Source organism: Ranitomeya imitator, chromosome 2 (genome assembly GCF_032444005.1).
Source record: "Ranitomeya imitator isolate aRanImi1 chromosome 2, aRanImi1.pri, whole genome shotgun sequence".
NCBI lineage: Eukaryota > Metazoa > Chordata > Amphibia > Anura > Dendrobatidae > Ranitomeya > Ranitomeya imitator.
This window is the reverse complement of record NC_091283.1, coordinates 286828232-286855819: the sequence shown is the minus strand read 5'-3', so window position 1 is coordinate 286855819 and position 27588 is coordinate 286828232. Positions and strand designations below refer to the sequence as shown.

Below are 27588 nucleotides of genomic sequence, written 5' to 3'. Positions count from 1 at the left end.
ACATATTCAGTACAAAACGAAAAATACACTAAAAGGACAAACAGGACAAAAAATTAAAATACAGCAACATGGGAACAGTTAATGGGATTACCCCATAATAAAAGGTAAATATCTATCTTATACCCCTATAGACTGTGGAAGGAACAGGACATCAAAAGGTCCCAAATCTCATATTATACAAGAACGTCACAAGAAGGGTGCGAAGGTCAATTTTTCATTTAACCCCTTTGGGGATAGGGTATCTAGGATTGTGATCCACCTGCACTCACGCTGAGCGAGAACCTGTTTAAGATTACCACCTCTCACCCCACCGTGAATGCAGTCAATACTGCTCCATACTGTAATAATGGCTCCACATGACGCCCCATACTGTATAATGGCCACACATGATGCTCCATACTGTATAATGGCCACACATGATGCTCCATACTGTATAATGGCCCCAGATGATGCTCCATATTGTATAATGGCCACACAGTGCTCCATACTGTATAATGGCCACACATGATGCTCAATACTGTATAATGGCCACACATGAAGATCCATATCGTATAATGGCCACACAGTGCTCCATACTGTATAATGGCCACACATGATTTTCCATACAGTATAATGGGCCCACATGATGCTGCGTACAGTATAATGGGCCCACATGATGCTGCGTACAGTATAAAGGCCCCACATGATGCTCCATACTGTATAATGGCAAGTATAATGGCCACACATGATGCTCCATACTGTATAATGGCCACATGATGCTCAATACAGTAAAAAGGCCCCACATGATGCTAGGTACATTATAATGGGCCCACATAGTTACCCCACCCATATCATTGCCTTCTCCATCACCACACACACACCTCTCACTGCGCTCCCTCGCAACAGCTGGCAGATTCCTTTGCCGCGGCGCTGAATGATGTCATCCAGCTGCGCCGCTGACTGCTCACGTCGCTGCAGCTGTGTTACGCCACTGATAAAGACCTCTCCGTGTCTCCTGTGCCAGTCAGTGTCAGAGCGAGGAGCAATATCTGCTCCGATCCGACACAGCCAGCGATTGCGCAAGCATTTTAAAGCAGCAGTACATTTGGTCTGAGGCCATGGGGGAAAAGAAGGATCTCGGCCGCAACAGTCTTAAAGGGAACCTGTCACCTGAATTTGGCGGGACTGGTTTTGGGTCATATGGGCGGAGTTTTTGGGTGTTTGATTCACCCTTTCCTTACCCGCTGGCTGCATGCTGGCCACAATATTGGGTTGAAGTTCATATTGGGTTGAAGTCTTTCCATAGTACATGCCTGCACAAGGCAATCTTGCCTTGCGCAGGCGTGTACTACGGAGGACACAGCATGAACTTCAACCCAATATTGTGGCCAGCATGCAGCCAGCGGGTAAGGAAAGGGTGAATCAAACACCCAAAAACTCCGCCCATATGACCCAAAACCAGTCCCGCCAAATTCAGGTGACAGGTTCCCTTTAATGGCAGTGACAAGGCGAGCGTCACTCCGGAAGCGACAAGCAGGGAACGCCGGGAAATGTAGTCCCGTGTCTATGTCAGCGTCACGTGACGGCAAGGGCGGGACCTCCTGGCGGCTGCATATTGGCTATGGCTGGTGGGAGCTGGAGCCGCCGGCCGCACAATGCGGTCAGGACACAGCAGGGATCTGTGTTCTCACGGCTGAGCTTGAACTGTATGGCCCTGACTGCAGCCAACCTGTGTAATGGCGGCTTGTCTGCCTGTACTATGTCAGGCACGCCTCCAGTGTGACACGCACCGGAAATGACGTCACACCTGGAAGAGCCACACAGTCTAGTGTTTACCCCAGAAGCTCCTTTCTCCCCGTGGATTCCCGGTGTGCGGCTCCGCAGGTGGAGTCTGCGCAGTCCTCGTCATCCTCCGTCTGGGGGATTCCTCCTATATCGCCTCCATACTCCGCACCCTCACTATAGCGCTTATTCACACCTGGGAGTCCTGTCTGTGTCTGCAGTGAGTGCGTTTTCCTCTTTGTCTCCAGACAGTAATGTCCTCCCCTGTGTACCGGCCACTGTAAGAATTCTCCCTCCACATGATAAGACTCACCTATTCACCTACAGGGGCCATAAGTCCTTCTATGTGGCCCTAAATAGTATTCGTGACCCCAATGTGCCCCCATATATTACCACTGGCCCCTGTGTGCCCCCATATATTACCACTGGCCCCTGTGTGCCCCCATATATTACCACTGGCCCCTGTGTGCCCCCATATATAACTATTGGTCCCTATGTGCCCCCATATATTAATAATGTGCCCTATGTGCCCCCATATATTAGTAATGTACCCTATGTGCCCCATATATTAGTAATGTCCCCTATGTGCCCCATATATTAGTAATGTCCCCTATGTGCCCCCATATTTTAGTAATGTACCCTATGTGCCCCCATATTTTAGTAATGTACCCTATGTGCCCCCATATATTAGTAATGTCCCCTATGTGCCCCATATATTAGTACTTCCCTTATGTGCCCCCATATGTTAGTACTCTCCCCTATGTGCCCCTATATATTACTAATGTCAATAAAATTATGTACCTAAGTACATATAGGTACGCGCTGGATAATAGCCCATAAAAACTTGAAATAAATCAAGGAGTGGAGTGACCGATATGGATGATAGGTGAAAAGTGCAGCGTCTTAGTATATTCACCAGTATCTGTGATTGATCATTGATGTTATATACAGATACTGGTGAATATACTAAGACGCTGCACTTTTCACCAATCATCCATATCGGTCACTCCACTCCTTGATTTATTTCGAGTTTTTATGGGCTATTATCTAGCGCGTACCTATATGTACTTAGGTACATAATTTTATTGTATCTTATATTCACTACCGACTGGGTGTGGAAGTTGGTTTGGTATCGCAGCAAGGACTAATAGTTTTTCAACACTTTTGCGCCACCATTTATATACATTTTATATTACTAATGTCCCCTGTGTGCTCCCATATATTACACATGATTCTTATGATGTTACATCGGCTTATCTTCTCATTCAGGTCTCTACAATATCGGATCCTCTCAGTGAAGATCTTCTAAATAAGAAAATTTTCCTGATTTATCCATCAAAGATAGATATGGAGAGAGACAAGATGGCGGAGAGGATATTACACCTCACCCTAGAGATCCTCTTCCGTCTTACTGGAGAGGTGAGAGATTCTGATGCCGTCACATTACATCATTCTTATCTATGGGAATAACAGATGGACAGAACTGGAGAGGTGAGGACTCTGGAAATGTCTGTAGTGAGATTTATTATTGTGTCTCTCCATAACCAGGATTACACAGTAGTGAAGAAGACCTCTAGTGAGCGCTGTCAGGACCCTGTGTCTGAGGGGTGGGGAAGACCCCTGAGCTCAATCACGGGGCCTCCACCTCACCCCCTGATACATGAGGACATCAATGACCAGAAGATCCTAGAACTCACCTACAAGATGATTGAGCTGCTGACTGGAGAGGTGACACTGCTGGGAATGCTGGGACATTATACAGTAACATTATGAAGGGATCGGTGGATGACGGTATCATTGTATGTGTCAGGTTCCTATAAGGTGTCAGGATGTCGCTGTATATTTCTCCATGGAGGAGTGGGAGTATTTAGAAGGACACAAAGACCTGTACAAGGACGTCATGATGGAGGTTCCCCAGCCCCTCACATCACCAGGTAATAGACAGGACTAGATACACACGACCTATAATTATCTGTATGTAAAGGATTAATTCAGTCCCTGTATGTGTTTCCTTCAGACCTATCCAGTAAGATGACAACACCAGAGAGATGTCCCCGTCCTCTTCTTCTTCCACACGACTGCAAGCAAGAAGATACCAATGATCATCAGGTAGATGGAGAGAAGGTGTCATGAGATCTCTCCTATGATGTGTAGACGGCTGTGAAGGTCTTGTGCTCAGTCTTGTTTTATCCACCAGTATTACCGTATATACTCGAGTATAAGCCGAGATTTTCAGCCCAATTTTTTTGGGCTGAAAGTTCCCCTCTCCGCTTATACTCGACTCATGGCTGGCGGCGGGTGAGGGGGAGAGACGACTGTAGCATACTCACCTGCTCCTGGCGCTGTCCCTGCATGTCCCAGGTCTTTGGGCGCACGCAGCTTTTCCTCTGTTCGGCGGTCACGTGGTACCGCTCTTTAAAGTAATGAATATGGACTCCACTCCCATAGTGGTGGAGCCGCATATTCATTACTGTAATGAGCGGTACCACGTGACCGATGAACAGAGGAAGAAGCTGTGGGCGCCGGAGATCATCTGTCTGGGAGAAGCTGCCAGGGACCGCGCCGGGAGCAGGTGAGTATTTCATAGTCACCTGTCCACGTTCCACCGCAGGGCGCCGCTCCATCTTCCCCATCCTCTTGCTGTGACTGTTCAGGTCAGAGGGCGCGATGGCGTGTTAGTGTGCGCCGCCTTCTGCCTGAACAATCACTGAGGAGAGACGGGGGCACTAACGAGAGGTGAGTATGTCTTTTTTTTTTTTTTTATTATTGCAGCAGCATTATTTGGGGCACAGTTTTATATGGAGCATCTTATGGGGCCATAATCAGCATTTGTGCATCTTATGGGGCTCCTGATTCAATATGGATATTCAAAAACACTTAACCTACTGATGTCTCAATTAATTTTACTTTTATTGGTATCTATTTTTATTTTTGAAATTTACCGGTAGCTGCTGCATTTCCCACCCTAGGCTTATACTCGAGTCATTAAGTTTTCCCAGTTGTTTTGTGGCAACATTAGGGGTCTCGGCTTATACTTGGGTCGGCTTATACTCGAGTATATTATTATTATTATTATTATTATTATAATACATTTTTATAGCGCCATTTATTCCATGGCGCTTTACATGTGAATATGGGGCAAGTATAGACAAATACATTAAACATGAGCAAAAAACAAGGCACACGAGTACATAAGGAGGGAGGACCCTGCTTGCAAGGGCTCACAGTCTGCAGGGGATGGGTATATACGGTATAGGTTTTATAGTTGTGTAATGAGAACGGTGGAGATGGCAGGATTAGAGCTGATCATAGATGTGACTTCTCCATCTGTCTATGACTTTTACAATATTTGTTTCAGGGTGAAGATCTGACCCATATTAATACTACAGAGACATATGTGAGGGGTGATGAGTGGTGTAAAGAGGAGATTCCTACATATGACTACCCAGGTGAGTAGTGACCACTAAATGCAGAGAAGTCACAGATTCTTCTCCACCACCGGCTGTGGCTGCTTTATCGGTGGTGTAATCCGGCTGTATTACCATGATCACCATTTTGCCTCTAGACCACAATATCTTCCTCCATCCAAAACTGTTCAAAGGACTTTGGGCATTGAAAGCCCTTTCATATAGAACTTACAACCTGGAGGATCCACCTACCCCCTGAGTTTAGGAGACACTGACCATTACCTGCCCAGATCTGTAAACTACAAAGCCAAATGACAGCGTACGTAGAATGTGCTGACAAGTCAGAAAATCACTTCAAGAAAAATATTATGATGGGCCTGTAAGGGAAAGCGGAGGGTAATTATGCTGTTGGCTTCCTAGATCCCTGATATCTTATTGGATGAATCTTCCTTCTCTCCTTTCTGTGCTGCTGAATGTGCTCATATGGTCCCTACAAGACCAGGTCCAGTCTTTCTGGTCAAACTTCACTTTTATGATTGACAACATTAAATGTGCAGTGAGGGCCAAGTGTGAATTTCTGTACAATCACAGCAGAGTTTCTTTTTATCCTGACTTTTCAATTTGTATTAAAACTTCAAGGAGGATTGTGATAAACTACATAAAAACATTATACCTGTGCCATGATATATCTCTAAGCTGTGCACGGCTGATGGCTGTAATATACATTTATTCACGCCTGCAGGAGATGTATTGGCTCGAGCTCTGGTTTCATGGATTCACTCCACAACATAAATTACATTATGTTTTCGATCCTAAGGAATTCAGATTACTGCACAATCTCTCCTGAAATGGGGGCGCTAATACTTTCTCTAATCTTCTGGTCAGGACTCAGTATCTCCAATTGTCCACCATAAATGAGTGCAACTCTGGTTTACTGTTGTTTAATCTGTATTTGTAGTTTTCAGTTAATGAGATTCTCGTGCTCTGGGGTGGGGCTGTGGGCGGGGCTTTATGTGGTGCTCTGATTATATTCATCTGTATTGGCTTATGACAGGTCGCTGATCCCTCACTTACCTGCCCCCATTTTTACAAAATTCAAATAATAGCATTGATATTATTGTTGATAATGCCTATAATATTGTGGCAATTGGGAGGCTTAGAAAAAAAATTACATCCAGCAAAATGACACCAGCGGCGCCTGTCCAGTAACATCTGTCTCCTACTTATAGATGCTACTGCACAGGCGCCGCTGGTGACATTTTGCTGGATGTAATTTATTTTTTAAGCCTCCTAATTGCCACAATATTATAGGCATTATCAACAATAATATCATTGCTATTATTTGAATTTTGTAAAAATGGGGGCAGGTAAGTGAGGGATCAGCGACCTGTCATAAGCCAATACAGGTGAATATGTAATCAGAGCAGCACATAAAGTCCCGTCCCAGAGCATCTCATTAACTGAAAGCTACAAATACAGATTAAACAACAACCACAAGACGAATTTCATCACCATTATCAGTGTAATCAGTATAACGGCACTGACCTGACAGTGTCTGTAGGTTACTGAGCATAATCCTGCTGACAGGTTCCCTTTAAGACAGTGTTCCCCAACTCAAGTCCTCAAGAGCCACCAACAGGTCATGTTTTGAGGATTTCCTTAGTATTGCACAGGTCATTGAATGCTTGCCTGTCCAGGTGATGCAATTATCACCTGTGCAATACTAAGGACATCCTATGTGGTGATAACTTTGGAATTATTCACAAAGGACAGTAAAAAACAAATGGATCTTACAAATTATTTTCCAACTTCACACAATACCCGATATGCGATTGTACACTACTCTCTGGGCACATTGCAGTGTTCAGAATGGAAGGAGCGCCATTTAGCTATTTGAATGTACACCTAGATGGAATAGTTTGCAGACACAATGTATTGGGAGCACTGTTCATGGTCAACTGGCAGCTCAAAATATCTCCACCATGAACATTCTTGGCACTATCTTCTCTGCTTTCCATATCCCAAGGATTGCCTTGTTCATCGCCCTTTAGCACTCTTACATGGATCTGAACTTACACTGGGACCCCTAGGCTTGGACCATGGCGTTATCTGCTATTCTGTGGTATTAGATGGCAAGAATAGTCAGGTAGCTGGGTCAGAACCAGAAGGACAGAATACAGAATCAGAAGACACAAGAGTAGTCAGTAATCGAGACATGGTCAGAAAAATAAACAAATGCACAAGCCGCAAGCTGAGCACAGAGGACTGAACCAGAGGAGAACAACGCTGTTTCTGGCAAATTCCGGCCATGTGCTTTGAGCTTTAGTAGGGTGTGGTACTTTCCAGTTGGCTGAAGTAGGGAGCAGATTACTCCAGCTGGACAGAAGGAACAGATCCCAGATGAGATTGGACACCCCATATGCAGAAGCCCCAATATAACTGAGAGAAAACCAGAATAGTCAAAATCCCAATAAAGTGATTCCATTTTATAAATTAATTCACTCAGGGTTATAATCTATACATATGTGGTCAAAATTGTTGGTACCCCTCGTTTAATGACAGAAAAACACACAATGGTGACAGAAACAATTTGAATCTGGCAAAAGTAATAAGAAATAAAAGATCTATGAAAATTATCAAATGAAAGTCAGACATTGCTTTTCAGCCATGCTTCCACAGAATGTAAAAAAATAAAACTCATGAAATAGGCGTGAACAGAAATGATGGTACCCCTGAAAATGTGACAAAAGGGACATGTTAAATCGCAGTGTGTCAACTAACTAGCATCACAGGTGTCTACAATCTTGGAATCAGTGAGTGGCCGGTATATAGGGCTACAGATACTCACCGTGCTGTTTGGTGACATCGTGTGTATCACACTCAACATGGACCAGAGGAAGCGAAGGAAAGAGTTGTCTCAGGAGATTAGAAAGAAAATTGTAGACAAACCTGTTAAAGGTAAAAGTTATAAGACCATATTCAAGCAGCTTGATGTTCCTCTGACTACAGTTGCGCATATTATTCAGAAATGTAAGATCCACGGGTCTGTAGCCAACCTCCTTGGACGTGGCCGCAGGAGGAAAATTTATGGCAAATCAAAGAGACGGATAATGCAAATGGTAACAAAAGAGCCTAGAAAAACTTCTAAACAGATTAAAGGTGAACTTCAAGCTCAAGGAACATCAGTATCAGATCGCACCAACCGTCGTTGTAAGAGCTAAAGTGGACTTCGTGGGAGACGATCAAGGAGGACACCATTGTAGAAAAAAAATCATAAAAAAGCCAGACTGGAATTTGCCAAACTACATGTTGACAAGCCACAAAGTTTCTGGGAGAATGTCCTATGGACAGATGAGACAAAAATAAAACTTTTTCACAAGGCACATCAGCTCTATGTTCACAGATGGAAAAATGAAGCATATTAAGAAAAGAACACTCCCTATTGTGAAACATGGAGGAGGCTCTGTTATGTTCTGGGGCTGCTTTTCTGCATCTGGCACAGGGTGTCTAGAATCTGTGCAGGGTACAATGAAATCTCAAGACTATCAAGGGATTCTACAGAGAAATGTGCTGCCCAGTGTCAGAAAGCTTGGTCTCAGTCACAGGTCATGCAACAGGATAATGACCCAAACACACAGCTAAAAACACCCAGGAATGGCTAAGAGAAAAAAAATTGGACTATTCTGAAGTGGCCTTCAATGAGCCCTGACCTAAATCCTATTGAGCATCTTTGGAAAGAGCTGATACATGCCATCTGGAAAAGGCAACCTTCAAAAACGAGACAACTGGATCTTGAGTGGGCCAAAATACCTGTCGAGAGGTGCAGAAGTCTCATTGACAGTTACATTAATCGTTTGATTGCAGTGATTGCCTCAAAAGGTTGTGCAGCAAAATATTAACCCTTTTGCGCCAGCGCTTGTTTTTGCCTTCGTGACCGTGCCAAATTTTTCAATTCTGGTCAGTGTCACATTGAGGTCATAACTCTAAAACGCTTCAACGAATCCTGGTGATTCTGAGACTGTTTTCTCGTGACATATTGTACTTTAAGATGGTGATAAAAATGTATTTGATATAACTTGCGTTTATTTGTTAAAAAATGGAAATTTGGCGAAAAGTTTGAAAATTTCGCAGTTTTCAAAATTTTTATTTTTTATGCTCTTAATTCAGAGAGTCATAACACACAAAATCTACTATATAATTGTCTAAGGGTCACTTCTGTCTGTCTCTGTCCTTCTGTCACGGTTATTCATTCGCTGATTGGTCTCGCCGGCTGCCTGTCATGGCTGCCGCGACCAATCAGCGACGGGCACAGTCCGGAAGAAAATGGCCGCTCCTTACTCCCCGCAGTCAGTGCCTGTTGCCCGCATACTCCCCTCCGGTCACCGCTAACACAGGGTTAATGCCGGCGGTAACGGACTGCGTTATGGCGCAGGTAACACACTCCGTCACCGCTGCTATTAACCCCTTTCTGACATTAGACGTACTATCCCGTCGAGGTGGGCCCGTATGACCACCGGCGGGATAGTACGTCATACGCGATCGGCCGCGCTCACGGGGGGAGCGCGGCCGGGTGTCAGATGCCTATCGGAGCTGACATCCGGCACTATGTGCCAGGAGCAGTCACGGACCGCCCCCGGCACATTAAAACCCGACACACCGCGATCAAACATGATCGCGGTGTGCCAGCGGTACTGGGAAGCATCGCGCAGGGAGGGGGGGGCTCCCTGCGGTCTTCCCTGAGACCCCCGCAGCAACGCGATGTGATCGCGTTGCTGCGAAGGTCTCTTACCTTCCTCCCTGCAGCAAGGCCCGGATCCAATATGGCCGCGGCATCCGGGTCCTGCAGGGAGGGAGGTGGCTTACCAAGTGCCTGCTCAGAGCAGGCGCTTGGTAAGCTTGCACTGCTGCAAGTCAGGTCGCTGATCTGACAGTGCTGTGCAAACTGTCAGATCAGCAATCTGTGATGTCCCCCCCTGGGACAAAGTAAAAAAGTTAAAAAAAAAATTTCCACATGTGTAAAAAAAAAAAAAAAAATATTCCTAAATAATGAAAAAAAAAATATTATTCTCATAAATACATTTCTTTATCTAAATAAAAAAAACAAACAATAAAGGTACACATATTTAGTATCGCCGCGTCCGTAACGACCCGACCTATAAAACTATCCCACTAGTTAACCCCTTCAGTAAACACCGTAAGAAAAAAAAAAAACGAGGCAAAAAGTGCTTTATCATACCGCCGAACAAAAAGTGGAATAACACGTGATCAAAAAGACAGATATAAATAACCATGATACCGCTGAAAGCGTCATCTTGTCCCGCAAAAAACGAGCCGCCATACAGCATCATCAGCAAAAAAATAAAAAAGTTATAGTCCTCAGAATAAAGCGATGCCAAAATAATTATTTTTTCTATAAAATAGTTTATCGTGTAAAAGCGCCAAAACATAAAAAAATGATATAAATGAGGTGTCGCTGTAATCGTACTGACCCGACGAATAAAACTGCTTTATCAATTTTACCAAACGCGGAACTGTATAAACGTCTCCCCCAAAAGAAATATATGAATAGCTGGTTTTTGGTCATTCTGCCTCACAAAAATCGGAATAAAAAGCGATCAAAAAATGTCTCGTGCCCGAAAATGTCACCAATAAAAACGTCAACTCGTCCCACAAAAAAAAAGACCTCACATGACTGTGGACTCAAATATGGAAAAATTATAGCTCTCAAAATGTGGTATCGCAAAAAATATTTTTTGAAATAAAAAGCGTCTTTCAGTGAGTGACGGCTGCCAATCATAAAAATCCGCTATAAAAGTAAATCAAACCCCCCTTCATCACCCCCTTAGTTAGGGAAAAATTAAAAAAATGTATTTATTTCCATTTTCCCGTTAGGGCTAGGGTTAGGGTTGGGGCTAAAGTTAGGGTTAGGGTTTAGATTACATTTACGGTTAGGATTAGGGTTTTGATTAGAGTTAGGGGTGTGTCAGGATTAGGGGTGTGGTTAGGGTTACTGTTGGGATTAGGGTTAGGGGTGTGTTTGGATTAGGGTTTCAGTTATAATTGGGGGGTTTCCACTGTTTAGGCACATCAGGGGCTCTCCAAATGCGACATGGCGTCCGATCTCAATTCCAGCCAATTCTGCGTTAAAAAAGTAAAACCGTGCCCCTTCCCTTCCGAGCTCTCCCGTGTGCCCAAAGAGGGGTTTACTCCAACATATGGGGTATCAGCGTACTCAGGACAAATAGGACAACAACTTTTGGGGTCAAAATTCTCCTTTTACCCTTGGGAAAATACAAAACTGGGGGCTAAAAAATATTTTTTGTGGGAAAAAAAAAGATTTTTTTATTTTCACAGCTCTGCGTTATAAACTGTAGTGAAACACATGGGGGCTCAAAGTTCTCACAACACATCTAGATGAGTTCCTTGGGGGTCTAATTTCCAATATGGGGTCACTTGTGGGGGGTTTCTACTGTTTAGGTACATCAGGGGCTCTGCAAATGCAACATGACACCTGCAGACCATTCCATCTAAGTCTGCATTCCAAATGCCGCTCTTTCCCTTCCGAGCCCTCCCATGCGCCCAAACGGTGGTTCCCCCCACATATGGGGTATCAGCGTACTCAGGACAAATTGGACAACAACTTTTGGGGTCCAATTTCTCCTCTTACCCTCATGAAAATACAAAACTTGGGGCTAAAAAATATTTTTTGTGGGAAAAAATGTTTGTTTTATTTTTACGGTTCTGCATTATAAACTTCTGTAAAGCACTTGGTGGGTCAAAGTGCTCACCACACATCTAGATAAGTTCCTTAGGGGGTCTACTTTCCAAAATGGTGTCACTTGTGGGGGGTTTCAATGTTTAGGTACATCAGGGGCTCTACAAACGCAGCATGGCGTCCCATCTCGATTCCAGTCAATTTTGCATTGAAAAGTCAAATGGCACTCCTTCCCTTCCGAGCTCTCCAATGCGCCCAAACAGTGGTTTACCCCCACATATGGAGTATCGGTGTACTCAGGACAAATTGTACAACAACTTTTGGGTTCTATTTTCTCCTGTTACTGTTGGTAAAATAAAACAAATTGGAGATGAAGTAAATTTTTTGTGAAAAAAAAGTTAAATGTTCATTTTTATTTAAACATTCCAAAAATTCCTGTGAAACACCTGAAGGGTTAATAAACTTCTTGAATGTGGTTTTGAGCACCTTGAGGGGTGCAGTTTTTAGAATGGTGTCATACTTGGGTATTTTCTATCATATAGACCCCTCAAAATGACTTCAAATGAGATGTGGTCCCTAAAAAAACAAATGGTGTTGTAAAAATGAGAAATTGCTGGTCAAATTTTAACCCTTATAACTCCCTAACAAAAAAAAATTTTGGTTCCAAAATTGTGCTGATGTAAAGTAGACATGTGGGAAATGTTACTTATTAAGTATTTTGTCTGACATATCTCCGTGATTTTAGGGCATAAAAAATCTAAGTTGGAAAATTGTGAAATTTTCAAAATTGTCGCCAAATTTCCATTTTTTTACACAAATAAATGCAGGTAATATCAAAGAAATTTTACCACTATCATGAAGTACAGTATGTCATGAGAAATCATTGTCAGAATCATCAGGATCCGTTAAAGCGTTCCAGGGTTATAACCTCATAAAGGGACAGTGGTCAGAATTGTAAAAATTGGCCCTGTCATTAACGTGCAAACCACCCTTGAGGATAAAGGGGTTAACCCTCTGTGTCCCCAACTTTTTACTATTGACACTGCCTATGCGGCATCAATAGTAAAAAATGTAATGTTAAAAATAATAATAAAAAAAAAAAACTGCTATACTCACCCTCTGTAGTCGCTTGCGCCGGCTGCCATCTTCCGTTGCAGGTTCCGGTGGCAAAGATGGTATGGCATAAGGACCTGCCATGACGTCACGGTCATGTGACCGTGACGTCATCACAGGTCCTGCGCTCATACCAACCCTGGGACCGGAAGCTGCCGTGGACTACAAGGGGCCCTCGGAACGGTGAGTATGTTTATTTTTTAACCTGTGACAAACTTGGCTGGGCAATATACTACGTGACTGGCCAATATACTACGTGACTGGGCAATATACTACGTGACTGGCCAATATACTACGTGGCTCTGTGCTGTATACTACTTCGCTGTGCAATATACTACGTGGCTGGGCAATATACTACGTGACTGGGAAATATACTACGTGACTGGGCAATATACTACGTCACTGGGCAATATACTACGTCACTGGGCAATATACTACGTCACTGGGCAATATACTACGTCACTGGGCAATATACTACGTCACTGGGCAATATACTACGTCACTGGGCAATATACTACGTCGCTGGGCAATATACTACGTCGCTGGGCAATATACTACGTCGCTGGGCAATATACTATGGCTGGGCAATATACTACGTCACTGGGCAATATACTACGTGGCTGTGCAATATACTACGTCACTACGCAATATACTACATGGCTGGGCAATATACTACGTGACTGGGAAATATACTACGTGACTGGGAAATATACTACGTGACTGGGCAATATACTACGTGGCTGGGCAATATACTACGTCATTAGGCAATATACTACGTAACTGGGCAATATACTATGTGGCTGGGCAATATACTACGTCACTGGGCAATATACTACGTGGCTGCGCAATATACTACGTCACTACGCAATATACTACGTGGCTGGGCAATATACTACGTGACTGGGAAATATACTACGTGACTGGGAAATATATTACGTGACTGGGAAATATACTACGTGACTGGGCAATATACTACGTCGCTGGGCAATATACTACGTCACTGGGCAATATACTACGTGGCTGGGCAATATACTACGTGGCTGGGCAATATACTACGTGGCTGAGCAATATACTACGTGGCTGGGCAATATACTACGTGACTGGGCAATATACTACGTGACTGGGCAATATACTACGTGACTGGGCAATATACTACGTCGCTGGGCAATATACTACGTCGCTGGGCAATATACTACGTGGCTGGGCAATTACTACGTCGGCTGTGCAATATACTACGTGGCTGAGCAATATACTACGTGGCTGGGCAATATACTACGTGGCTGGGCAATATACTACGTGGCTAGGCAATATACTACGTGGCTGGGCAATATACTACGTGGCTCTGTGCTGTATACGTCGCTGTGCAATATACTACATGTCTGTGCTGTATACTACGTCACTGGGCAATATACTACGTCACTGGGCAATATACTACGTCACTGGGCAATATACTACGTCGCTGCGCAATATACTACGTCACTGCAATATACTACGTGGCTGGGCAATATACTACGTCACTAGGCAATATACTACGTAACTGGGCAATATATTATGTGGATGGGTAATATACTACGTCACTGGGCAATATACTACGTCGCTGGGCAATATACTACGTGGCTGGGCAATATACTACGTGGCTGAGCAATATACTACGTGGCTGGGCAATATACTACGTGGCTGGGCAATATACTACGTGGCTGAGCAATATACTACGTGGCTGGGCAATATACTACGTCGCTGGGCAATATACTACGTGACTGAGCAATATATTACGTGGCTGGGCAATATACTACTTGGCTGAGCAATATACTACGTGGCTGGGCAATATACTACGTGACTGGGCAATATACTACGTGACTGGGCAATATACTACGTGGCTGGGCAATATACTATGTCACTGGGCAATATACTACGTGGCTGAGCAATATACTACGTGGCAGGGCAATACACTACGTCGCTGGGCAATATACTACGTCGCTGAGCAATATACTATGTGGCTGGGCAATATACTACGTGGGCTGTGCAATATACTACGTGGCTGGGCAATATACTACGTGGCTGGGCAATATTCTACGTGGCTGGGCAATATATTACGTGACTGGGAAATATACTACGTGACTGGGAAATATACTACGTGACTGGGCAATATACTACGTGGCTGGGCAATATACTACGTGGCTGGGCAATATACTACGTGGCTGGGCAATATACTACGTGGCTGGGTAATATACTACGTGGCTGGGCAATATATTACGTGGCTGGGCAATATACTACGTGACTGGGCAATATACTACGTGACTGGGCAATATACTACGTCACTGGGCAATATACTACGTGGCTGGGCAGTATACTACGTGGACATGCATATTCTAGAATACCCGATGCGTTAGAATTGGGCCACCATCTAGTCGTTAATAAGTAACATTTCCCACATTTCTACTTTACATCAGCACAATTTTGGAAACAAATTTTTTTGTTAGGAAGTTATAAGGGTTAAAAGTTGCCCAGCTATTTCTAATTTTTAGAACAAAATTTACAAAACCATTTTTTTAGGGACCACATGACATTTGAACTGAGTTTGGGGGGGGGTCAATATGACAGAAAATACCCAAAAGTGACACCATTCTAAAAACTGCACCCCTCAAGGTGCACAAAACCACATTCAAGAAGTTTATTAACCCTTCAGGTGCTTCACAGCAATGAATGGAAGGTGGAAGGAAAAAATAGACATTTACTTTTCTTTCACAAAAATGTTCCTTTAGACCCAATTTTTTTTTTAATTTCACAAGGGTAACAGGAGAAAATGGACTATACATTTTGTTTTACAATTTCTCCTGAGCATGCCGATACCCCATATGTGGGGAAATTTACTGTTTGGTTACACGGCAGGGCTCGGAAGGGAAGGCTTTATGAATGTAAAATATACTGGAATAATTAGCGGTTGCCATGTGGCGTTTGGATTGCCCCTGATGGGACTAAACAGTGGAAACACCCCACAAGTGACACCATTTTGGAAACTAGACCCCCCCCAAGGAACTTACCTAGATGTATGGTGGGCACCCCAAATTGCTTCACAGAAGTTAGTAACGCAGAGCCATGAAAATAAAAACTCATTTTTTTTCCACAAGAAATGAACTTTTCGCCCTCAATTTTTCAAAAAAGGTTAACAGGAGAAATTGGACCCCAAAAGTTGTTGTACAATTTGTCCTGAGTATGCTGGCATCCTATACAGTGCCTTGCGAAAGGATTCGGCTCCCTGGAACTTTTCAACCTTTTCCCACATATCATGCTTCAAACATAAAGATACCAAATGTAAATTTTTCGTGAAGAATCAACAACAAGTGGAACACGATTGTGAAGTTGAGCGAATTTATTGGTTATTTTACATTTTTGTGGAAAATCAAAGTCTGAAAAGTGGGGCGTGCAATATTATTCGGCCCCTTTAACTTAATACTTTGTTGCGGCACCTTTTGCTGCGATTATAGCTGGAAGTCGCTTGGGGTATGTCTCTATCAGTTTTGTACATCGAGAGACTGAAATTCTTGCCCATTCTTCCTTGGTAAACAGCTCGAGCTCTGAGGTTTGATGGAGATCGTTTGTGAACAGCAGTTTTCAGCTCTTTCCACAGATTCTCCATTGGATTGAGGTCTGGACTTTGACTTGGCCATTCTAACACCTGGATACGTTTATTTGTGAACCATTCCATTGTAGATTGTCCTTTATGTTTGGGATCATTGTCTTGTTGGAAGACAAATCTCTGTCCCAGTCTCAGGTCTTTTGCAGACTCCAACAGGTTTTTTTTCCAGAATGGGCCTGTATTTGGCTCCATCCATCTTCCCATCAATTTTATCTATCTTCTCGGTCCCTGCTGAAGAAAAGCAGGCCCAAACCATGATGCTGCCACCACCATGTTTGACAGTGGGGATGGTGTGTTCAGGGTTATGAGGTGTGTTGCCTTTACGCCAAACATATCATTTGGCATTGTTGCGAAAAAGTTCGGTTTTGGTTTCATCTGACCAGAGCACCTTCTTCCACATGTTTGGTGTGTTTCCCAGGTGGCTTGTAGCAAACTTTAAAAGACACTTTTTATGGATATCTTTGAAAAATGGCTTTCTTCTTGCCACTCTCCCATAAAGGCCAGATTTGTGCAGTGTACGACTGATTGTTGTCCTATGGACAGACTGTCCCACCTCAGCTGTATATCTCTGCAGTTCATCCAGAGTGATCATGGGCCTCTTGGCTGCATCTCTGATCAGTCTTCTCCTTGTTTGAGATGAAAGTTTAGAGGGACGGCCAGGTCTTGGTAGATTTGCAGTGGTATGATACTCCTTCCATTTCAATATGATTGCTTGCACAGTGCTCCTTGGGAAGTTTGAAGTTTTGGAAATCATTTTGTATCCAAATCCGGTTTTAAACTTCTCCACAACAGTATCACGGACCTGCCTATTGTGTTCCTTGGTCTTCATGATGCTCTCTGTGCTTCAGACAGAACCCTGAGACTATCACAGAGCAGGTGCATTTATATGGAGACTTGATTACACACAGGTGGATTATATGTGTCATCACTAGACATGTAGGACAACATTGGATCATTCACAGATCTACAATGAACTTCTGGAGCGAGTTTGCTGCACTAATAGTAAAGGGGCCGAATAATATTGCCCGCCCCACTTTTCAGTTTTTGAATTTCCACAAAAATTTTAAATAACCAATACATTTTGTTCAACTTCACAATTGTGTTCCACTTGTTGATTCTTCACCAAAAATGTACATTTGGTATCTTTATGTTTGAAGCATATTACTGTATGTGGGAAAAGGTTGAAAAGTTCCAGGGGGCCGAATACTTTCTCTTGGCACTGTATGTGGGAGTAAACCACTGTTTTGGCGCATGGCAGAGCTAGGAAGGGAAGGAGCGCCATATTGTTGAGCAGATTTTGCTGGAATTGTTTGTGGGTGACATGTCACATTGTCAGGAGCCCCTGAGGTGCCAGAACAGCATAAGCCCCCAATAGTGACTGCATTTTACAAAATACTTCCCTGAAAGAATTCTTGTAGTAGTGCAGTGAGCATACTGACACTACAGCTGTTCCATAGAAAATTATACCATTGGGCAGTGAAGAAAATATAATTACATTTTTACCATTAAAATGTTGTTTTAACCTCAGAATTTACATTGGAAAACAGGTAGATTGGTAAATGGTCACTACACCCATAGATGAATTCGCAGAGGGGTGTCATTTCCAATTCCCAGAGGGGTGTCATTTCCAAAATGGGGTCACTTCAGGGGGGATTCTACTGTTATGGCACTTTGGAGAGCCGCTAAGTGCCAGAACAACAGAATCCCTCCTGAAGTGACTCCCCTCTGGTTCTTCATCTATGGATATAGTGACCATTTTCACTACATGGATGATTTCCAGAAACACGTAGTGGAAGTTTTAGAGCAAAAATTGCAAAAATGTCTTTATAGTGCCCAATATCTTGTGCCCAGCTTGTGTCTCTGGAGACATCCCCCCACCCACCCCCGGAAATTAAGCAAGGTCTACTCAGATGTGTCTGTCACTAAATAAACCAAATGCTTGAATGTCAAAACAGTTTACCCCTTAATCCCAATTGACGTACTATCCCGTCAAGGTGACCTGGGACTTAATTCCCAGGGAGGGGATAGTACATCATAGCGATTGGCCGCTCTCACTGGGGGGAAGCGCAGCCGATACGGCCGTGTGTCAGCTGACTATCGCAGCTGACATCCGACACTAAGTGCCAGGAGCGGTCACGGACCGCCCCCGGCACACTAACCCCCGGCACACTGCAATCAAACATGATAGCAGTGTTCCGGCGGTATAGGGAATCATCATGCAGGGAGGGGGCTCCCTGCGGGCTTCCCTCAGACCCTCGGAGCAACGCGATGTGATCGCGTTGCTCTGAGGGCCTCCTACCTTCTTCTCCCTGCAGGCCCTGGATCTAAAATGGCCGCGGGGCTGCATCCGTATCCTGCAGGGAGGTGGCTTACCAAGCGCCTGCTCAGAGCAGGCGCTGGTAAGCCAGGTGCCCTGCATGTCAGATCGCTGATCTGACACAGTGCTCTGCAAAGTGTCAGATCAGCGATCTGACCTTATATCATGAATGTCTCTGTATATTGCATTGATTTTCCATGGTATGCAGTAACTTTCCCCAGCTCTCCCTGGCTCCTGAATGTCTCTGTATATTGCATTGTTTTTTCTATGCTTCCCCTGGATCTGAGTGTCTTGGTGCAGCACATATAATCCTTTTTAGTACGCTTTCTTACCTATCAGCTTGTTCCCATGACCTGTTTTCATGTCTCTCATTGTGTTATCCTGGCATCTCTTTGAGTGGTCAGTCCAACCCCTCCCTCTTTATGACCTCTGCTTAACTCTCTACATCTGGTCTCCCATACCCAGCCACCTCCTCATTCACACCTGATTGCCCTTAACTGGGGATATATTCACATGCAGGAGTCTGCTACAGACGCAGTCTGCTGCAATTTATCTTTTAACTTCCATCTTTTTAATTACATATTTTTAATTATCAATTTGAATTAGACTGAATTGGACTGGAATTGACTGGAAGGTAACAGAATACCAACCACTGCAATGTTTCGGTTTCTTTTCTCTTTCACCCCCATACTACTTTCCTTTTTACAGTCTCCTGCAATCCCTCCACCTAGTAAGGAACTAGTCATTTCTTCCTCCATCCTCCCCAGCCATCTCACCTTCTCCTCAGAACTGTTCCTCCACATACAATCCTTTTTCTCCAGGCACACACGGCCGCATCATGTCCTATCCTGCTCCCACCTTCTAATGCTCTGTCTGCTACTCCTCATGGCTGGTGACATATCCCCAAATCCCGGCCCTCCCCAACTCATTCCTACACTCGTTTCTAACCCCCTGCCACGATCCTCTGCACGTTTTCCCAACCATGACAACCTCATACCCATTGATCCAGCCCCCACTCCCCCGCTCCCCCTACTTGGAGCACTATGGAACGCACGCTCCATCTGCAACAAACTGCCATTTATCCATGACCTCTTCATCACCAACAAACTCTTCTTCCTCGGCCTCACTGAAACCTGGCTCACCCCCTCTGACTCGGCCTCTCCAGCTGCGCTCTCCAATGGCGGATTCCACCTCTCTCACATTCCTCGCCCCAGCAACAAACGTGGTGGAGGAGCTGGCTTGCTCCTGTCTGACACCTGCTCCTTCACTCCAATCCCGCTACCACCCTCCGCTACTCTTCCCTCGTTTGAGGTGCACTCTGTCCGCATCTATTCCCCCCCCCCCAACCTCCAGCTGGCTGTCATCTACCGCCCCCCAGAACTAGCCATCTTCACCTTTCTCGACCACTTCACCACCTGGCTACTTCATTTCCACTCTGTCGACATCCCCACTATCATCATGGGTGACTTCAATATCCCCATTGACACTTCCACCTCAGCTGCCTCTAAACTTCTATCACTGACTGCCTCCTTTGGCCTCACTCAATGGTCCTCTGAGGCCACTCACAAAGATGGCTACACCCTGGACCTCATCTTCACTCGCCTCTGTTCCCTTACTAATCTCATTAACACACCTCTCCCCCTGTCTGGCCACAACCTACTGACATTCTCTTCCCTCTCCTCTCCTAATGTGCAACCCCCACTCCACAAACTCCCTCGCAGAAATCTCAAACATCTTAACTTTCAATCCCTCTCGGAGTTCCTTCTCCCTCTCACAGACATAGCTTCCATTCACGACACAGATGCTGCTGCCACTTTTTATAACGCCACAATAACAGCAACACTCAATTCGGCTGCCCTGCTCATGCATAGTAAAACTCGTACAATTAACTGGCTGACCAGCCTGACCAAAGAATTGAGACGGGCTTCCAGGATTGTTGAGCGGAGATGGAAGCAATCCCGCTCTGCCGACCACTTCACTGCATACAAGCAGTCCCTCGCCAGCTTCAAGTCTGCGCTCACTGCCGCAAAACAAACCTACTTCTCATCTCTCATATCCTCCCTGTTTCACAACCCTAAACAGCTTTTCAACACTTTCAATTCTCTACTCCGTCCCCCAGCACCTCGCCCCTCATATCTGCTGAAGACTTCGCCTCTTTCTTTAAACAGAAGATTGATACGATCAGAGAAAGCTTTGGCCCACAGCGCCCACTACCCCTCTTAGCTGCTCACCCCTGCTCCTCCAAAACCAGCTTCTCCACCATGACAGAAGATCAGCTCTCCACCCTCCTGTCAAGATCACACCTCACCACCTGCACGCTTGACCCGCTCCCATCCCACCTCATCCCTAACCTTTCCACGGTCTTCATCCAACCCTAACGCACCTCTTCAACCTCTCACTCACAACAGGTGTCTTCCCCTCATCCTTCAAGCATGCCAAGATCACACCCATCCTCAAAAAGCCCTCCCTTGACCCATCCTCTGTGTCTAGCTATCGCCCGATATCTCTTCTCCCTTATGCCTCCAAATTGCTGGAGCAACACGTCCATCTTGAACTGTCCTCTCACTTCTCCTCCTGCTCCCTCTTTGATCGGTTACAATCAGGCTTCCGTTCCCATCACTCAACTGAAACTGCCCTAACTAAAGTCACCAATGACCTACTAACTGCCAGGAGCAAGCGACACTACTCTGTCCTCCTTCTCCTGGACCTGTCTGCTGCGTTTGACACTGTGGACCACTCCCTTTTGCTACAAATCCTCTCATTTCTTGGCATCACAGACTTGGCCCTTTCCTGGATCTCGTCATATCTGACAGACCGAACATTCAGTGTCTCCCTCCCCCACACCACCTCCTCACTTCGCCCCTTGTCAGTCGGTGTTCCTCAAGGCTCTGTTCTAGGACCCCTACTCTTCTCCATCTACACTTTCGGCCTGGGACAGCTCATAGAATCCCACAGTATGCAGTACCATTTCTACGCTGATCTGTCTGTCTGCTATTTCAGCCTTCTTTTCTGCTCCCTTTCTACAACCATCAATGTCAATGGCTGCTCACTTTCCCCAGTCCCACACGCCGGTGCCTCGGGGTGATCCTCGACTCTGTCCTCTCTTTCAAGCCACATATCCAAGCCCTTGCCTCCTCCTGCCATCTCAAACTCAAAAATATTTCCCGGATCCGTGCTTTCCTTGACCTCGACACCGCAAAAACGCTAGTGCATGCCCTTATCTCCTGGCTCGACAACTGCAACCTCCTACTCTCTGGACTCCCCTCTAGCACTCTGGCACCACTCCAATCCATCCTACACTCTGCTGCCCGACTAATCTACCTGTCTCCCCGCTATTCCCCAGCCTCTCCCCTATGTCAAGCCCTTCACTGGCTTCCTATCACCCAGAGACTCCAGTTCAAAACCCTCACACTGACATACAAAGCCATCCACAACCTGTCTCCTCCATACATCTGTGACACGGTCTCCTGGTACCTACCTACACGCAACCTCCAATCCTCTCAAGATCTCCTTCTCTCCTCCCTTCTCATCTCTTCTTCCCACAACCGTATCCAAGACTTCTCCCGTGCTTCCCCCATACTCTGGAACTCTCTACCCCAACACATCAGACTCTCGCCTACCATAGAAACCTTCAAAAAGAACCTGAAGACTCACCTCTTCCGACAAGCCTACAGCCTGCAGTGATCCTGAAGTTACTGAGCCGCCACACAACCGGCCCTACCCTCTCCTAGTGTTTCATCACCCATCCCCTGCAGACTGTGAGCCCTCGCGGGCAGGGTCCTCCCTCCTTATGTACCCGTGTGCCTTGTTATCTGCTCATGTTTAATGTATTTGTCTATATTTGCCCCGTATTCACATGTAAAGCGCCATGCAATAAATGGCGCTATAAAAATGTATAATAATAATAATCTCAATTCCAGCCAATTCTGCGTTGAAAAAGTAAAACAGTGCTCCTTCCCTTCCGAGCTCTCCCGTGCGCCCAAACATGGGTTTACCCCAACATATGGGGTATCAGCGTATTCAGGACAAATTGGACAACAACTTCTGGGGTCCAATTTCTCGTTACCCTTTGGAAATTAAAAATTTGGGGGCTAAAAAACCATTTTTGTAGGAAAAAAAATATTTTTTATTTTCATGGCTCTGCGTTATAAACTGTAGTGAAATACTTGGGGGCTCAAAGTTCTCACAACACATCTAGATAAGTTCCTTGCGGGGTCTAGTTTCCAATATGGGCATTTAACTAGTTAATAGCGGCGGGTGAATCGCGATTTCACCCGTTGCTATTGCGGGCACATGTCAGCTGTTCAAAACAGCTGACATGCCCCGGCTTTGATGCTGGCTCACCGCCGGATCCCTGCATCAAAGCGCGGTATCTGACCTTGGACGTACTATCCCTTCCGAGGTCAGAAAGAGGTTAAGGGTACCATAATTTCTGTCTAGGCCTATTCCCTGAGTTTTATTTATTTTTAATTCTGTGGAAGCATGGTTGAAAAGCAATGTCTAACTTTCATTTGTTCATTTTCATAGATTTTTTATTTATTATTACTTTTGTCAGATTCAAGTTATTTCTGTGACCATTTTGTGTTTTTCTGGCATTAAGTGAGGGGTACCAACAATTTAGACCACATGCGTAAGAGGAATTAATACTATGACTCCACAGCCACTTTCCGGAGAATAACACGCAATGGATGTTGGAGAGAAAAAATTACACATTCACCATTTTATTACCCAGCACATAGTGCCCAGATTGTGCTCTAGGAGACACACACCACAAATTAAGTGGATTCTTCTCACTATAATATTGCTAAATACAGGGATCCTAAATGTTGTTTGAGTCCCCACTGCAAGACTCAGAAGTGAAAGCGGATTTTGCTGGATTGGTGTATAGAAACGCTGTTGCTTTTCAACAGCCTTTGAGCCACTAATAGTGTGGGAAACCTCTGTTTTTCCATTGATAGATGATAGACCTGAGTGGGAACTTGTTTTTGTGAGATAAGAATTGGTTTTATTTTCGCCTACATAACATTGATTGGTTTCTTTTTATTCGATATTTGGGAGGCAGAATGAACAAACAGTTGAACACCACGCACTACTGGTTCATCCAACAAAGTTTTCTATTAGACTGTGAACTGTCATTGTCTTGGTAAATAATTAATTAAATATTTTTTACATAGCTTGCAATTTTTATGGACAGTTTAAGTAGAAATGTTCAATAATATAAAACTCAAGGATATTTTATTAAAAATAAATGTTTTTTATTTTAGCAGATGACTGTACCAGGAGATCAGAGGGGCAGCTGATATCTTCAATTTTTAAATCTAATGATCTTGAGATCCTACAAGATTCAACTGAAGTGATTGCTGTTACTGCAGATATATCATCATCCATTCACAGCAAAGATCTATCATCTGATCCTATGAAACAGGTCCCATCTTCTGATTCATTACTGATTACTAAGGAAAATCAAAGTCACAAAAGAGGCATGAAAAAACAAACTGCTCCTAAAGCAAAGAAGTCATTTTCATGTTCAGAATGTGGGAAATGTTTTAACAAGAAATCACATTTTGTTAGACACCAAAAAACTCACACAGGGGAGAAGCCTTTTTCCTGTTCAGAATGTGGGAAATGGTTTGCACATAAATCACTGCTTGTTACTCACCATAGAACTCACACGGGGGAGAAGCCTTTTTCCTGTTTAGAATGTGGGAAATGTTTTAACAGGAAATCACATTTTGTTAGACACCAAAGAACTCACACAGGGGAGAAGCCTTTTTACTGTTCAGAATGTGGGAAATGTTTTGCACATAAATCAGTGCTACTTACTCATCATAGAACTCACACAGGGGAGAAGCCTTTTTCTTGTTCAGAATGTGGGAAATGTTTTAACCAGAAAGTGAATCTTGATAAACACCAAAGAATCCACACAGGAGAGAAGCCTTTTTCATGTTCAGAATGTGGGAAATGTTTTACTCAGAATTCACGTCTTGTTACACATGAGAGAACCCACACAGGGGATAAGCCTTTTTCATGTTCAGAATGTGGGAAATGTTTTAAATGGAAAATATATCTTGATAGCCATCAAAGAACCCATGCAGGGGAGAAGCCTTTTTCCTGTTCAGAATGTGGGAAATGTTTTAACCTGAAATGGTGTCTTGTTAGACACCAAATAACTCACACAGGGGAGAAGCCTTTTTCCTGTTCAGAATGTGGGAAATGTTTTAACCACAAATGGCATCTTGTTAACCACCAGAGAACTCATACAGGGGAGAAGCCTTTTTCCTGTTCAGAATGTGGGAAATGTTTTAACTATAAATGGCATCTTGTTAACCACCATAGAACTCACACAGGGGAGAAGCCTTTTTCCTGTTCAGAATGTGAGAAATGTTTTACCCTCAAAGAGAATCTTGTTAGACACCAAATAACTCACACAGGGGAGAAACCTTTTTCCTGTTCAGAATGTGGGAAATGTTTTAACTACAAATGGCATCTTGTTAACCACCATAGTACTCACACAGGGGAGAAGCCTTTTTCCTGTTCAGAATGTGAGAAATGTTTTACCCTCAAAGAGAATCTTGTTAGACACCAAATAACTCACACAGGGGAGATGCCTTTTTCATGTTCAGAATGTGGGAAATGTTTTATCCAGAAATCACTTTTGGTTAGTCATCAGAGAACCCACACAGGGCAGAAGCCTTTTGCCTGTTCAGAATGTGGGAAATGTTTTAAATGGAAAGTGCTTTTAGTTAGACATCAGAGCAGTCACACAGAGGAGAAGCCTTGTTCATTTTCTTAATGTGGGAAATATTTTTCTTGGAAATCAACTGTTAATAAACATCAGAGACGTCACATAGGGAAGAAGCCTTTTTTATGTTCATAATGTTGGAATAGTTTTAGCCAACATTGAATCTTCTTAAATGGGTTGTCTCTTGTCATTCCTCATGTTTGCTGACAGAAAGGATAAAACTAAACTTTATTAACTCCAAATGTAAAACTATACCTATAATTTACCCCCTGAAGGTTAGTCAGTAGGTGACTAATAGAAAAAACATTTACCCCACAGTTCAGTGTATAGGGTGAGGTGACTTATACCCACTCACTCTCCATTTCTACGGGTTTCATCGTCCTCACCAAAAGGCGACTCATCAGGAGACTATTTAATATTGACCTATATTCCAGCGAAACTAGACAAAAAAACTAAAATCATGTGTCATGTTATCCGAAATAGTCAGAAAACTAGCCACATATTGGCAGATCCCAGACCTGAACCTATATACATCGTAAGTTTATAAGCCACTCCAGTGTCAGGAATAGATAGTATGTGAAAATACAGTATAATTCTTGTGTTTTTCTCCTATAGGGAGTGCCCTAGTTTGGTATTGTAACAGCTGTGTAACGAATGGAAGCGGAGGCACAGGTGATGAAGTTCAGTTTCGTTTTTTATTTTTTGAGTGGAACCTCGGGACCTCGGTCCGGGGGGCTCCGAAGGGGACGTAACTAGTAAGCCCCAGGTATCCGTAGTAAGATCCCTCGAACAGGACAAGAATGGAATACCTGGGGGACACAGGTGCTACCTCCAGTTAGATCCCGGACATGTGGTAGCTGTCCCAGCGGGACAAACGGATAAACAGATATGGTAGAGCTGACCGGCGGACACTGGGTATGAGATATGAAGCTGGCTCTGGTGAATGAAGTCATATTCTAGGTAGATGGGAGGAAGCTGGCTCCAGCACCTTTAGTGTTGTCCAGGAGTTTGGATGGCGAGTGACAGAACGGGATGGCAGTTGAGTATGTAGGTACAGGTGTCCTCTTAGGACAGCCGAACCACTGATCACTGATATTCTGTGGAAACAAACATACATATATATACAAAGTATAAGCAGAGTGCCAAACAGAATTCTATAACAGCGCAGACAGAGCAGGAACAGAACCGGAAATAGGAAGAGTAGATACTCGTTGCTTCGGCACCCTCCCTATGACAGAGGGGCCAGAAGTAGTAATCGGTGCACTGCCATTGGTTAATTGGAATTTTCAAAAAATGCAGGCTTTCCCTTTTGAGACTGGAGGTATGCGCACGCGTGTCTTAAGCATTCTCCCTGGATCCATGGTGGTGGCGTGCCAGGAAGTGGGGGAGAGAGAAGCAGCAGCAGGACGCCGAGGAACAGACAGAGAACGAGGATCCAGACAGGGACCTCACAGAGGTACGGAAGCAGCCTCAGGAGCGGGTGAGGGACCAGAACTGGGGGCAGCGCCAGAACCGAGTGTAACAAGCTGTTAATTAGTAGTGCAGACAAATTGTCCTGGACTAAACTCCGTTTTCAGACGGCCCAAGATGTATCACTCAGGGAAAACTTACCTGCTCCAAAGATCAATAGCAGCTTCTAACTAATGGCCATGCTGCGGTCTGTCAAGGAATGAGTACAATATCATTATAAAGACTAGGGATGTGTGCAAACATAATGTCTGGGAGATCTGTGCAATTATTTAGTATGAATATGGAGATTTTCTCTGAAAGTTAAGTGTTCCCTGAGCGTTATATACTGTATTTTCACATACTATTTATTCCTGACACTGGAGTGGCTTATAAACTTACAAAGTATATAGTTTGAGGTCTGGGGTCTGCCAATATGCGGCTGGTTTA

General features: G+C 44.2%; 1 protein-coding gene across 2 annotated transcripts; it reads left to right on the top strand.

Annotated features, from left to right (window-relative positions):
• The first annotated feature begins 1558 nt into the window (after positions 1 to 1558).
• LOC138663200 (oocyte zinc finger protein XlCOF6-like) lies at positions 1559 to 25880 on the top strand. Of its 2 annotated transcripts, none has more exons than XM_069749357.1 (7): positions 1559 to 1981; positions 3031 to 3180; positions 3310 to 3489; positions 3572 to 3695; positions 3779 to 3870; positions 5120 to 5210; positions 24215 to 25880. In XM_069749357.1, exons 1-7 carry the CDS (start codon positions 1775 to 1777, stop codon positions 25741 to 25743), a joined length of 2373 nt encoding a protein of 790 aa, XP_069605458.1. In that variant the 5' UTR covers positions 1559 to 1774; the 3' UTR covers positions 25744 to 25880. The 2 variants fall into 2 exon arrangements, with proteins under 2 accessions (XP_069605458.1, XP_069605459.1); XM_069749358.1 differs by having other exon boundaries at positions 1710 to 1981; positions 24218 to 25880.
• The last annotated feature ends 1708 nt before the right edge of the window (positions 25881 to 27588 follow it).